At 47.8% G+C, this 13392-nt stretch overlaps 1 protein-coding gene across 5 annotated transcripts in view; it reads right to left on the bottom strand.

The window, feature by feature from the left end:
* The window catches only part of GAS7 (growth arrest specific 7), a 107454-nt gene that overhangs the window by 37052 nt on the left and 57010 nt on the right, over window positions 1-13392 (bottom strand). For 3 of the 5 annotated variants that reach the window (XM_086473697.1, XM_086473695.1, XM_086473696.1), the window contains exons 3-4: window positions 5513-5584; window positions 1909-1994 (exon numbers count right to left, since the gene is read on the bottom strand). In XM_086473697.1, coding sequence (XP_086329823.1) covers window positions 1909-1994; window positions 5513-5584 — 158 coding nt within the window. Of the gene's footprint in view, window positions 1-1908; window positions 1995-4587; window positions 4606-5512; window positions 5585-13392 lie in introns of all 5 variants that reach the window. The other 2 variants (XM_086473698.1, XM_086473699.1) reach the window with 2 other exon arrangements.

The raw sequence follows: 13392 nt of genomic DNA, 5'->3' as shown, positions 1-13392 counted from the left end.
GCCAAAGGGTATGAGAGTTGGCGGGTGCTGCTTGCAGCCAGCAGTTTATGGTCAGATGTGCTCCTGACTAAGGACTCTTCTGCAAAAGCAGCCACAGTTCCCAGGAAAAGCAGGCTCCCAAGTGGGTGTGGACACAAGCTGCTCTTAAAATTAATAGCACCAGCAGCTAGTTACAGATTCAAAACTAGTTGTAGGTTCAAAGCAGGAATGAAGTCAGGACTTCAATTTGGAAAAACCGGTAATAAAGGAACAATAGAAAGAATGTATCATGGAGGATGTTGAAGTAAATGAGAGAAGTAATGAAAGGGATTTTTGTCAGTCTGAAGGTTGAGTAGCTGAGCAAACCAGTGCATGGCAATAGGCTCCCCATGTATCTCAGATGTGAATTTGACCAAAAAGGTGGCTATAAACACGAGTGGCAAATGTTACAAAGGAAGTTCTGGGGGAGTCAATTCATCTGACTTGTGTACCAAGCCAACTGCAAAAACATTGTGATTCAGATACATTAAGAAATTATTTTTTTGCACAAGGATTAACATAGCTTTTTTTAAAGGAAGTCACAGCCTGCAAGTTTATTTGGGTTCTCTGAGGGAGTCACAGCAGATGTGTGGACAGGGGTGTCTGGTAATGCACCATCAGTTTCTAAAACACCTTTGACCTAGTTTAGGTGCCCACATGCTCTGCCTCCAGCCTGTGCAAACTGCTCAGAGAAGCAGCAGCACGGGCAGGCAGTTAAGTGCAAGATGTTTGATGTGGAAGGAACAGGGACTCCAAAGTGCTGGACTGTATCATGGAAGATGCCATGAATCCACTGATGGGGAAGCAAAACCAGAAATGCTGACTTAGCTGAAACAGCACACATGAGGGCAAGGCTGAAGGCCACTACTTAGGAGGCAGTGGGCAAGAAAAGTGGGTTGAGGCAAAGAAGGACAGTTGTCAGACAACAAAAAAGTTAGACCAAGAAATTGGTAACATCAGAGGGACACTGACAGCAACAGGCAACCCAGGTCAGCATGGTAGCAGCACTCAAATCAAACATCAAGACACTGGGAGTATTTAAGGAGTTGCACTGGAGAACCAACCAGTTAATACAGAAACAAAAGAACTCAGGTCCGGTACCATCAGGGGAAAAATGCCAATGGGCAGGGAAGCACAACGCAACGTGAGTGCAACCCACCAGCTATTCAGCTGTTGCTGTTTCGGCAGGGAGCAGAGTTCCATGGGAGGAACTGGAAGAGCGCCCTGTGCTGCATCTGCAGACCTGCAGGGAAGACTCTCCCAGGGACATGAAGTGGTGCAAGAAAAAGTGCAGGGATATTTGTTGAAAATTTGGACAAACAGACAGGGGAGACCATCTGTCCACGGGTCATGGTCTTGAATGCTAGCCCGGGGTGATGAGATGGGTGAGGCACAGGCTATGTAAGGCACAGAGGAGGGCCTGTAAAAGGACATGCAGGAATGGATGAAGTAATTGAGAAAAAAGCTTTGGACAAATTCTTTGTGAGTACTGTCTTTGGGAGGGAAAGCTGGAGCTGCAAGAAAATACAATGACATACAGACACGGGCAGATGTGCAAGTCTAGAGGGAGGACTGTGCTGGAGACAGGCCCAGGCTTCAGGCTGGCGTGGCAGTACAATTTGTAGGGTTGTTAATAGTGACTGAAGTGGCCTGGTGGATTTTTCAGAAAGGAGTAATAGCACCAAAAAATCCAAAGCATCTTGGCATTTTGCACTATTTTAGCACTTGGACACAAAGACTAACTATTCTAGATGCAACAAATCTGTCTGATCTGACAGTTTCTAAAAGAAAATGCCTCTTGACTTCCTGTTCTGGTGGATTCCTAAACTACTTAAGTGAAGATCCATTTATTCTTGGATACCACTGTTCGGCTTTTTCCCCAAAACTTACCTGGGGGTCCCCGCTGGCTTTTCGGATGCTCATATGATCAGTGTCAAGCTGGTGTACCGGGGTCCCAGAGATGTGGTAGCCATTCACTGTAAGAAAGATGCAGAGTTAGCAGGTTTGCTGCTGGTAGCAAATGAATAATTGCACATCTTAAATACTAATCACATAATTGAATATACAGATACAAATCACAGTGCCTTTTTTGAGTCACTAGTGTTCACTGCCTCCAGCCTAAGAAACTATGGATGCTTATCACCATCCCAACAGGCTGGCAATGGGATGTGTTAGCTTCAACCAGGAAAGGCACCAGAACCAGACTCTACAGAAGCTCAGCCCATGGGCTGAGGCAGGCTCTTATCAGGAGTTATGAAAGGAGTTACTGAGCTGGAAAAAGCCAAGAAGAGAAACCCCCAAACTCGGAACAATTCCCATAGTGCTGTTTGGTAAAATGATGTGTTTGAAGAAGTAGGGTATGTTGTACTGGGTTTGTGTGGCAAGGTTTTGGTAGAAGGGGGGCTACAGGGGTGGCTTCTGTGAGGAGCTCCTAGAAGCTTCCCCTGTGTCCGATACAGCCAACGCCAGCTGGCTCCGAGATGGACCCACCGCTGGCCAAGGCCAAGCCAATCAACAATGGCAGTAGCGCCTCTGCGATAATGTATTTTAAGAAGGGGAAAAAAAGCCTATGCAACACCAGCAGCAGTCAGAAGACAGGAGTGAGAATATGTGAGAGAAAAAACCCTGCAGACACCAAGGTCAGTGAAGAAGGAGGGGGAGAAGGTGCTCCAGGCACCGGAGCAGAGATTCCCCTGCAGTCTATGGTGAAGACCATGGTGAGGCAGGCTGTGCCCCTGCAGCCCATGGAGGTCCATGGTGGAGCAGGTATCCATCCACCTGCAGCCTGCAGAGGGCTCCACGCCTGAGCAGGTGGATGCCTGAAGGAGGCTGTGGCCCTGCGGGAAGCTTGCACTGAGGCAGGTTTGCTGGCAGGACCTGTGGACCCTTGGAGGACCCACACTGGAGCTGGTGTGAGGAGTCCTCCCCTTGAGGAGGAAGGAGTGGCAGAGGCAATGCATGATGAACTGACTGCAACCCCCATTCCCCATCCCCCTGTGCTGCTTGGGGGAGAAGGCAGAGAAATAGGAAGTGAAGTTGAGCCTGGGAAGAAGGGAGGGGTGGAGGCAAAGTGTTTTAAGATTTATTTCTCCTTACCCTACTCTGATTTGATTGGTATTTGATCCTCCTAGAAGCTCTGCTAAGGCACGTGGAGGACAGGAAGGTGATTTGAGACAGCCAGCATGGCTTCACCAGGGGCAAGTCCTGCCTGACCAGTCTAGTTGCCTTCTATGATGAAGTGACCACATCAGTGGACAAGGGAAGAGCCACGGATGCCATCTGTCTGGACTTCTGTAAGGCCTTTCACACCGTCCCCCATAACATCCTTCTCTCTAAATCAGCGAGATTATGGATTTGAAGGGTGGACTTCAAGGGATAAGGAATTGGTTGGATGGTCGCATCCAGAGGGTAGTGGTCAACAGCTCGATGTCCAGCTGGAGATCAGTGACAGGTGGCATCCCTCAGGGGTCCGTACTGGAACCAGTGCTGTTTAATCCATGACATGGACAGTGGGATTGAGTTGCACCTTCAGCAAGTTTGCAGATGATACCAAGCTGAGTGGTGTGGTTGACAATCCTGAGGGACAGGATGCCATCCAAAGGGACCTGGAGAAGCTTGAGAAGTGGGCCCATGTGAACCTCATGAGGTTCTACAAGGCCAAGTGCAAGGTACTGCACCTGGGTCGGGGCAATCGCCGGTATCAATATAGGCTGGGGGATGATGGGATTGAGAGCAGCCCTGACGAGAAGGACTTGGGGATGTGAATGGATGAAGAGCTGGACATGAGCTGGCAACGTGCACTCGCAGCCCAGAAGGCCAACCATATCCTGGGCTGCATTAAAAGCAGCGTGGACAGCAGGTTGAAGGAGGAGATTCTTCCCCTCTACTCTGCTCTGGTGAGACCCCACCTGCATGTGCTGCGTCCAGCTCTGGGTCCTCAGGACAAGACAGACATGGACCTGCTGAAGCGAGTCCAGAGGAGGGCCCAAAAATGATCAGACGTCTAGAGCATCTCTCCTATGAGGACAGGCTGAGAGAGCTGGGATTGTTCAGCCTGGAGAAGAGAAGGTTCGGGGGAGACCTTATGGTGGCCGTTCAGTACTTAAAGGGGGGGCCTGTAAGAAAGATGGAGGCAATCTTTTTATCAGGGCCTGTTGCAATAGGACAAGGAATAATGGTTTTAAACTAAAGGAGGGTAGACTTAGACTGGATATAAGGAAGAAATTTGTTACAATGACGGTGGTGAGACACTGGAACAGTTTTTCCAGAGAGGTGGTAGAAGCCCCGTCCCTGGAAGCATTCAAGGTCAGGCTGGATGGGGCTCTGAGCAATGCGGTCTAGCTAAAGATGTCCCTGCTTACTGCAGGGGGGTTGGACTAGATGGCCTTTAAAGGTCCCTTCCAACCCAAACTAATCTATGAATCTATAAATGAAATTAATTTTCCTGACTTGAGTCTGTTTTGCCTGTGACAGTAATTGCTGAGTGATCTCCCTGTCCTTAACTTGACCTATGAGCCTTCCGTTGTGTTTTTCCCCCCCTGTACAGCTGAGGAGGGGGAGTGATAAAACATCTTGGTGGGCAGCTGTCTTCCAGCCAGGATCAACCCACCACATATGTAAAAAGCATTGGTTTAATGGAGATGGGCTTTTTATTTCAAGAAAGCAAGCCCTGTAAGATGTTTACGGTTCATTTATACAGCTGTAGGTTGCTTTATTTTTGGAATATACTGAGCAAAGAGTAATGCTGAAAGTAGGGTTAAAGCAAGATACGCAACTACATTACAAATCCTTTGGTTACAACAAAATGCGCAACCTTCAAGCACACTTCCCACCCAGCTCTGCTGATAAAGGAGGGGCATCAGTTTGAAAAAATTCTACAAAAAACATCCTCTAGACTGCATTATTTACAGTTAGCTGGCAGCAATGGCCTTTACATGTAACACTTTGTTCTAGAGTAATTTTTACTTTGCTTTGTCTTTCTGCAGTCCCCAAAGCTTTTCAGTATGGTTATGCAGCTGATTCTCTGTTACTTGATTCCCTGCAACTTCAAGTCAGGATGGAGGTGAAGTGGTCAACCCACTTGCTAAAATGCTTCATTGTGCACGTGCTCTGCGTGGAAGACCTACAGCCAGCTCATGTTCTTCTGCAGCTTTTTGCTTCCCCTGCCCCAGCACGAAGTGGGACTAGGAAAGGCAGCCTGGCCTTCCTCCCAGAGCTGGCAGCCCCATGGGCTTGCTGGGCCACCATCTGCTCCGTGCTCGAAGGAAGAAGCCATCTCAGCTCTGAGCAGACACTTCAGACAACTGTCCAGAAGATGCATCAGTAGGGAAACAACAGACAAGAAGACGTATCAGAAGGGAAAGCTCCACCATGTTTACTCCACTACACTCACATGACAGCGTACATTAAGTATACATCCCATGTGATCACAGCATTTTCCTTTGCTCTGCTGAGTGGCAGAGAAGCAGTGGTCAGGCACAGCGTGAAACAGTACCTGCAGAACTCTTCTGTGACACAGGGCTCTTTGGAGTCCCAGGAACACTGCTTGGCCGCTCCCAGGTCGTTTCTGTTGAAGGGAAACAGCAATGTAAGGGTGATGGAGGCCTCGCACACACACTAGAGTTACCTCTATTATACACGTACAAATGGGCCTGACCCTCAGTGTTCTCTGAACCAGGTTCTCACCCTGTAAGGAAGGTGCCTGCACCTCCCTGCACTTCCCATCTCTTCCTGCTGTTGCTCCCCAGCCCTGGCTCCCCTGGCAGTCAGCTGGGATGGGTGAAACAGAGTAGACTGGGAGCTGCATCAGTGTTTTTTTTCCAGTGCAGGTCTGCCCCAGGGCCACACCTCGGCAAGAAAGCAGGGATACAGCTGTAGCACAGGTCACTGCATGTAAGATTCTGCCGTGATCTGAGCAGACAGCCTTTCCAGGGGTAGTTAAATCAAGCCCAGACCCAGGTCCTACCTGCAGCCCACTGCAGACGCAGAGACCTGCCCCGCCACAGCAGCCGCAGCACAGCCAGTCATGGCCCCTACCCTGGGAACAAGGACCAAGTGGTGGCAGTTGCCTTTGCTCCTGCTCTCTGCATGAAAAGCAGCTGTGAATGACTCAGAAATGTGGGTTTAGTGACATATACATAGACTGCAGCATTTTTTTCCCCTCAAAAAAGCTATTTCCCTGGCAAATTTCCTTTTTTTTCCACTCGGGTCCTTTAGCAGCTGGGATATGCAAACGTATGTCACACCAGTTTTGATACTCAAAAGACTGCTGCTTTTTGCTTCTCAGTTTCCTCTGTTGTTAACCATTCTGCTCATTTTCTCAGTGAATGGAAAATTATTTTTGACCACATGCTAAATACAGAAGATTTAATTGCAAAACTTTACAAAGTTGCAAACAGCAGACAGTGGACATAGAACAGCAACTTCTGCAGAAGTCTAACTAGAAAGCCCAAGCCACCATTCCTTTTGACTAAACATCCTGGTACCAAAACAAATAACTAATACTGACCACCTGCCAATATCAAATAAGAAAATAAGCAAGTCAGTGTAACCAAGTCAAAGGACTACTTTGGCCACTTCATTTGAAACTGTCGTTCCCAAAATCCCAAATAACAGCATCTAACCCTGCCAAAGCCTGAAATTCTGCATCTCTCAGTATTCTGGATGAACATGGTCAAGTGATAATGGAGCAGGAGAGGCTGAGAGAGCCGTTGGGCTTAACAGTTTAGGGCTGGCAGTCAGCACTTCCATCAGGGCACACAAGGCCTCCTCTCCCAGATGAGTGCTTCTTTGAGCAACAAACACGATGCTAACATGCTTCAAGAACCACAAAAGGCCTATTGGGTAAAGAAGGGAATACTGTTTTATCTGTCTTTATATAGAGAATCATAGAATCATTCAGGTTGGAAAAGACCTCTGAGATCATCAAGTCCAACCATCAACATACTCTACCAAGTACACTCCTAAATCATATCTCCAAGCACCACATCTAAACGACCTTTAAACACATTCAGGGATGGTGACTCAACCACCTCCCTGGGCAGCCTATTTCAATGCCTGACAACCCTCTCAGTGAAAAAATTTTTCCTAATGTGAAGCCTAAACCTACCCTGGTGCAGCTTGAGTCCATTCCCTCTTGTTCTATGAGAAGAGATCAGCACCTGCCTCTCCACAATGTCCTCTCAGGTGGTTCTAGAGAGCAATAAGGTCTCCCCTTGGCCTCCTTTACTTGAGACTAAACAGCCTCAGTTCCCTCAGCCGCTCTCCATAAGACTTATTCTCTAGGCGTTTCACCATCTTTATTGCGCTTCTCTGCACCCTCTCCAGCACCTTAATGCCCTTCTTGTATTGAGGTGCCCAGAACTGAACACAGTACTCGAGGTGTGGCCTCACCAATGCTGAGCACAGGGGGACAATCACTTCCCTACTCCTGCTGGCCACACCATTCCTAATACAAGCCAGGATGCCATTGGCTTTTTGGCCACCTGGGCACACTGCTGACTCATATTCAGACACTTGTCAATCAGCACCCTCAGGTCCTTTCCCGCCGGGCAGCTTTCCAGCCACTCATCCCCAAGCCTGTAGCGCTGCATGGGGTTGTTGTGGCCCAGGGGCAGGACCTGGCACTTGGCCTTGTTAAGCTCATACGATTGGCCTCAGCCCATCGATCCAGCCTGTCCAAGCCCCTCTGCAAACCCTCCCTACCCTCGAGCAGATCAACACTCCCACCTAACTTGGTGTCATCTACAAACTTACTAAGGGTGCATTCTATCCCTTCGTCAAGATCATTGATAAAGATGTTAAACAGAAGTGGGCCTTGTACTGACTGCTGCGGAACACCCCTTGTGACCGGCTGCCAGCTGGATGTAACTCCATTGATCACCACTCTCTGGGCCCGGCCATCCAGCCAGTGTTTTACCCAGCAGAGCGGTGTGCTCATCCAAGCCATGAGCAGCCAGTTTCTTCACTAGAATTCTGTGGGAAACAGTGTCGAAGGCTTTACAGAGGTCAAGGTAAACAATATCCACAGCCTTTCCCCTCATCCATCAGGCAGGTCAGCTTGTCATAGAAGGAGATCAGGTTCGTTAACCAGGACCTGCCTTTCATAAACCCATGCTGACTGGGCCAGATCACCTGGTTGTTCTGTAAACGACTCATGATGGCACTCAAGATGATCTGCTCCATGACCTTCCCTGGCACCGTTGTCAGACTGACAGGTCTGTAGTTTCCCGGATCCTCCTTTTGGCCTTTCTTGTAGATGGGTGTCACATTTGCTATTCTCCAGTCCACTGGGACTTCCCCAGTTAGCCAGGACTTCTGGTTGATGATGGAAAGGGGCTTGGTGAGCACATCTGCCAACTCTTTCAGTACTCTTGGATGTAGCCCACCTGGTCACATAGACTTGTGTGCATCTAAGTGCTGTAGTAGGTCACTGACCACTTCCTCTGTAATTGTGAAGGCCACATTCTGCCCCCCTCTCCCTGTCTTCCAGCTCAAGGGGCTGGGTGTCTAGGGAACAACTAGTTCTACTACTAAAGACTGAGGCAAAGAAGGCATTGAGCACCTCAGCCTCTTCCTCATCCTTTGTCACTGTGCTTCCCCGTCAACCTAGTAAAGGAGGGATATTCTCCCCAGCCCTCTTTTTGTTGTTGATGTATTTACAGAAACATCTTTTATTGTCCTTAACAGTTGTAGCTAGTTGAAGTTCTAATTGGGCTTTGGCTCTCCTAATTTTCTCCCTGCATAGCCTCGCTACTTCTTCATAGTCCTCACGAGAGACCTGCCCCCTCTTCCAAAGGTCATAAATTCTGCTTCTGTTCCTGAGGTCATGCCAAAGGTCCCTATTCAGCCAGGCTGGTCTTCTTCCCTGCCGACTCATTTTTGGGCACACAGGGACAGCCCGCTCCTGCACCTTTAAAACTTACTTCTCAAAGTATGTCCAGCCTTCCTGGACACCTTTACCCTTCACGGCTGCCTCCCGAGGGACTTTGTCAATCAGTCTCCTGAACAGGCCAAAGTCTGCCCTCTGGAAGTCCAAGACAGCAGTTTTAGTGACCCCCTCCATACTTCTCCAAGGACTGAAAACTGCCATTTTATGATTGCTATGCCCTAGACGGCCTCCAACCTTTACTTCCCCCACAAGATCTTCTCTGTTCACAAGGAACAGATCCAGGAGGGCACCTTCCCTGGTTGGCTCCCTTGCCAGTTGTGCCAGGAAGTTATCTTTCACACCAGGAACCTCTGGGGCTGTTCTCTCTCTGCTGTATTGTATTTCCAGCAGATATCTGGAAAATAAAAGTCCCCCACGCGAACAAGGGGTAGCGATTGTGAAACTTCTCCCAATTGCTTATAAAATATTCCATCAACCTCTTCATCCCGATTGGGTGGTCTGTAACAGATTCCCACCACGATATCAGCCTTGTTTGCCTTTCCTCTGATTCTTCCCCATAGTGACTCAACCCTATCATCACTGTCATTAGTTTGTGTGCATTCATGTCTCCCTGATATAGAGGGCCACCCTATCACCTCTTCTTCCTCGCTTGTCCCTTCTGAAAAGTTGGTAGCCATTGACTGCAGTGCTCCAGTTGTGGGAGTCATCCCACCAGGTTTCCATAATGGTAGCTATATCATAGTTTTCTTGCTGCAGAATGGTCTCCAGCTCCTCCTGCTTGTTGACCATGCTGCGTGCATTAGTATAGATGCACTTCAGCTGAGCAAATGACCGTGCCGCCATTTTGGGAGGAGAAGCCCTAATTCCTACCTGACCATTCTCAGCCACTTCCATGGTTAACTTATCAACAAGCCTAGTGTTTTTGCTGCTGCATGGGTCACCATCCCCCACCTCAAATGAGATGTCAGACTGAAAGAACACACCAGTGCACCGACCCACAAGCACCGATATGCTGTATCCAGTCTCCTCTCTGGCAAGCCTGGTTTCATCCCCATCCCCCTGTGAAGCTAGTTTAAAGCTCTTCCTATAAGCCTTGCTAATTCTTGTCCCAGGATCCTTTTCTCTCTTTGAGACAAGTTACCCCATCTGTTGCTAGCAGGCCAGGTATCTTATAGACCAACCCATGGTCAAAGAACCCAAAGTTCTGCCAGTGACACCAGGCTCTAAGCCAAGAATTCATCTGATGGCTCTTCCTATCAAACCCCTTATCATTCCCTGCAATTAGAGGGATAGAGGAGAACACCACTTGCGCTCCCGATCCCTTAACCAGATGACCCAGGGCCTTGAAGTCTCTCTTCATCGCCCATGGACTTCTTGATTTAAGTTCATCACTACCTGCTTGAAAAATTAGTAATGGGTAGTAGTCTGAGGGATGAACCAGGGTAGGAAGGTTTTTTTTTACTTCCTTGACGGAAGGCAAACGGCCTTCCGTTCCCTTCAAAAGTGAGTCCCCTATGACAAGAACATGCCTTTTATTCTTTACTGAGGTTGTTTTGATATGGGGCTTAGTCTGACTTAGTACTGGCGACACCACTAAGTTAGGTGAACCTTGGTGAACCTTCCTCCTCGTTGGTGTTTGATTCTCCCTGCAGAGCAGCGTATCTATTTTGCAAGGGCACCTGGGGGGCGCAGTAGCTACTGGGGTGCCACGCCTGCCACGCCTGGCAGGAACTTGTCGCCAATGATCCCTGTCCTCTAAGCCGTTGTATCCAGCAAGATGGAGAGGGGCTAGGGAGCCCTCTGTGTCCTTCACACTGTGTGCCTGCTGGGACTGTTCCAAGGAAGGCAGAGCCTGACTCCACCAGTCTATCTTCCTCGCACACTCCCTTACAGCCCTCAGCCTTCCGGCCTCCTCTGTCAGCTCGGCCACACAGCTGAGCAGATCACTCGCCCACTCACACCTCACACAGGTGGTGTCCCCGCAGTCCTCCATTGCGAACGCAAGGCTCGGCACTCGCTGCATTGGAGACCTGCACGATTGCGTGGGACCTCCGTCTGGGTCGCCCCATTTCTTTCTACAACAGCTTTTGGCCGGGCTGCAATCACGGCTGGTCTTGCCCGCGGGACTAATGCGCAAACGCCCCGGGCACGCCCAGGTGACTCATGACGCCCCTTCTTGTTCCACTTGAAGTCCCCTGTGCTCCCGGAGCGGGTTTAAATGCCCCGCTGTGCCCATGCCTCGGCTGCTGGCTGGGGGGGTGTCACTCCGCTGGCCGGGGGCCTGTCGGCTTCGGGAAAAGAGACTGTGTGTGCCGAGTGCTGCCGCAGGGATGGTGCGGCTCCGCAGGCTGATCTCAGCAACTGACACTGACACGTGCACGTGCAGGTACACACACATACGGATGTCCACAAGGGTTGTGTTCAGTTCCTTATTTCAGGAAAGGCCTCAGGATTACGGATCCCAAGTGGCAGAAGTGCCATCCCCCACACCTGTGATGACCGGATCCTTCGGACACCTGCGCTGCTTCACCCTATCTCCCTTCTCCCCAAGCCACAGCACGCCTCTGCTTGCAAAGGAAAATACTTGGAGCTTTTTTTTTCCTTGCAAAACCTGGTGGACTAAAAGCTTTGATGAATCATGGAGAAATATTTAAATTTTACTCAGCTTTCTGTGAATTAGGTAGTAAGTTAATAAATTCCATGCTAGGTCAATGAGGAAGAACTAAAATCTGTTTTAACTAAACAGAAAGAAAATCAAATACTAAGAATTGTCTTTTATGAGTCAGCTTATCTTCTCTTAAAATACAGAAGTGCATGATTAAATAAAGTCAAATTCTAATTTACATTTATTGTAATGCAAAGGTAAACAACAGAATATGCTACCCATGTTTCTGGTAGATTTTTTTCCTAATGTAAATTGTTGATTAATGAATAATGTGAGTTGACTTGAAGACAAGTGTTTTAAATAGCTTTTGGAGATCTAAGTGGCGAGGTTGTGATGTCCACTCATGCTATGCCCAAGAGCAATCAGTGGGGTAACATATTTTTGTCAGAACTGTCTTTGATGTTAGCAGTAACAAGTTACCTTCATATTTGGCTTGGTTTTTTTTATGCAAGCATATCTGTCTACAATATTTTTGCATTTTTGAGACCATACAGAGGAATGTATCTAAAAACCTAAAAAATTTATTTGAAATGTAATTAATCAGTTAAAATTACCAGCTGCTTCTTGCAACTGGTCTTTACTTTGCCTGCTAGCTGCTGTGGAGCTGAAGTGCCTAATTCTTCCCCTCTGCCATACAGAGAGCCCAGATGCATAGCTTGCAGGCAGAAATTTTACACATGAAAGAGCAGTGTCCAGTGGTTAGCATATTTGTGAATACAATTCAAAACAGTCAGTGTCTTGACAAATCTTCTAAAGCAAAGTGATTGTGGAGTTATGCACATTGAAAAACAAAACAAAGAAATGCTATAAAAATGCATAAGATAGAAGTAGCATATTTTATTGGGTAGGAAAGGAAAAGAACAAGAATGTTTTTAACCCCATTTATTTTGAGTGTTAGGAGAAAAAAGAAAGCAACTTCTGTGCACGGAGTGTTTAACAGAAGGATTATTCTGGCAGCCCAGGCAGGGACAGGAGCTAACCTCGATCAGGACTGCACTGCTGTAATGCCATCTACTGGAAACAACTACATTTACCAAGGTAATACCGTAGCAGTACAAATTTCTCTGCAGTTTACTCATGATTAAAAGTGAAGGGGATGTCAGGTGTGTCTGTGGGGTAATTTTTTTCCACAACTAAACAGAAAAGGTTTGGTAAGAGATGACACCCTGTTTGATAAAGCAAGACAGTCTTATCTTGGAGTACCACATGCAGCCTTTGATCCTGGTGCTCAGAAAATCTGAAGACTACTTGTAACCTTGTGGTAAAACAATGATCACTGCTATCAGGAAAAGATTCAATATCGGACATGATTTTATATCCCACTCAATATTCCCAAGAGGATGTTGGAGTCAAGCTAAAACGTCTCAGTCTGTGAGAGTGTCATTTACCACTGGCAGACCAACACAGACAAGTTCTGTCCTCCCTTATCAGCCACATTTAGCCTATTTAGCCACATTACCCTATTTAGTCAATGAGGGGAAGGAATAATCAGTAGTTTCCTTGTCGCACTCTGGACTGCAAAGGGGTCTGTCAACAGAAAGAAGTCTCACAGCCCTGGGAGCTGTCTGGATATTAGTTACTGAACAGCAAGGCAGTAGAAATTCACTTGTTCAATCTGAAATGATGTGCTGAGAGGAAAAATAGTTACAAGACCCAAGCTACATGTGCCAACAGAACCAAAGAGGGTTTTCACAGATGTGGTTAAACATTTCCTCCCAAAGGAAAGCGGAAACCTGTGGTGTTTGGGGGGAGAAAGTTCACTTTGCATCTGTTTGGCAGAACGAGAAATGACATGATGTATCAGGCCTTCAGAGAGCCA

This window comes from Leptosomus discolor, chromosome 15 (assembly GCF_034619465.1).
Source record: "Leptosomus discolor isolate bLepDis1 chromosome 15, bLepDis1.hap2, whole genome shotgun sequence".
NCBI lineage: Eukaryota > Metazoa > Chordata > Aves > Leptosomiformes > Leptosomidae > Leptosomus > Leptosomus discolor.
The sequence above is the reverse complement of the archived record's forward strand: the minus strand, read 5'-3'. Positions and strand labels throughout refer to the sequence as shown.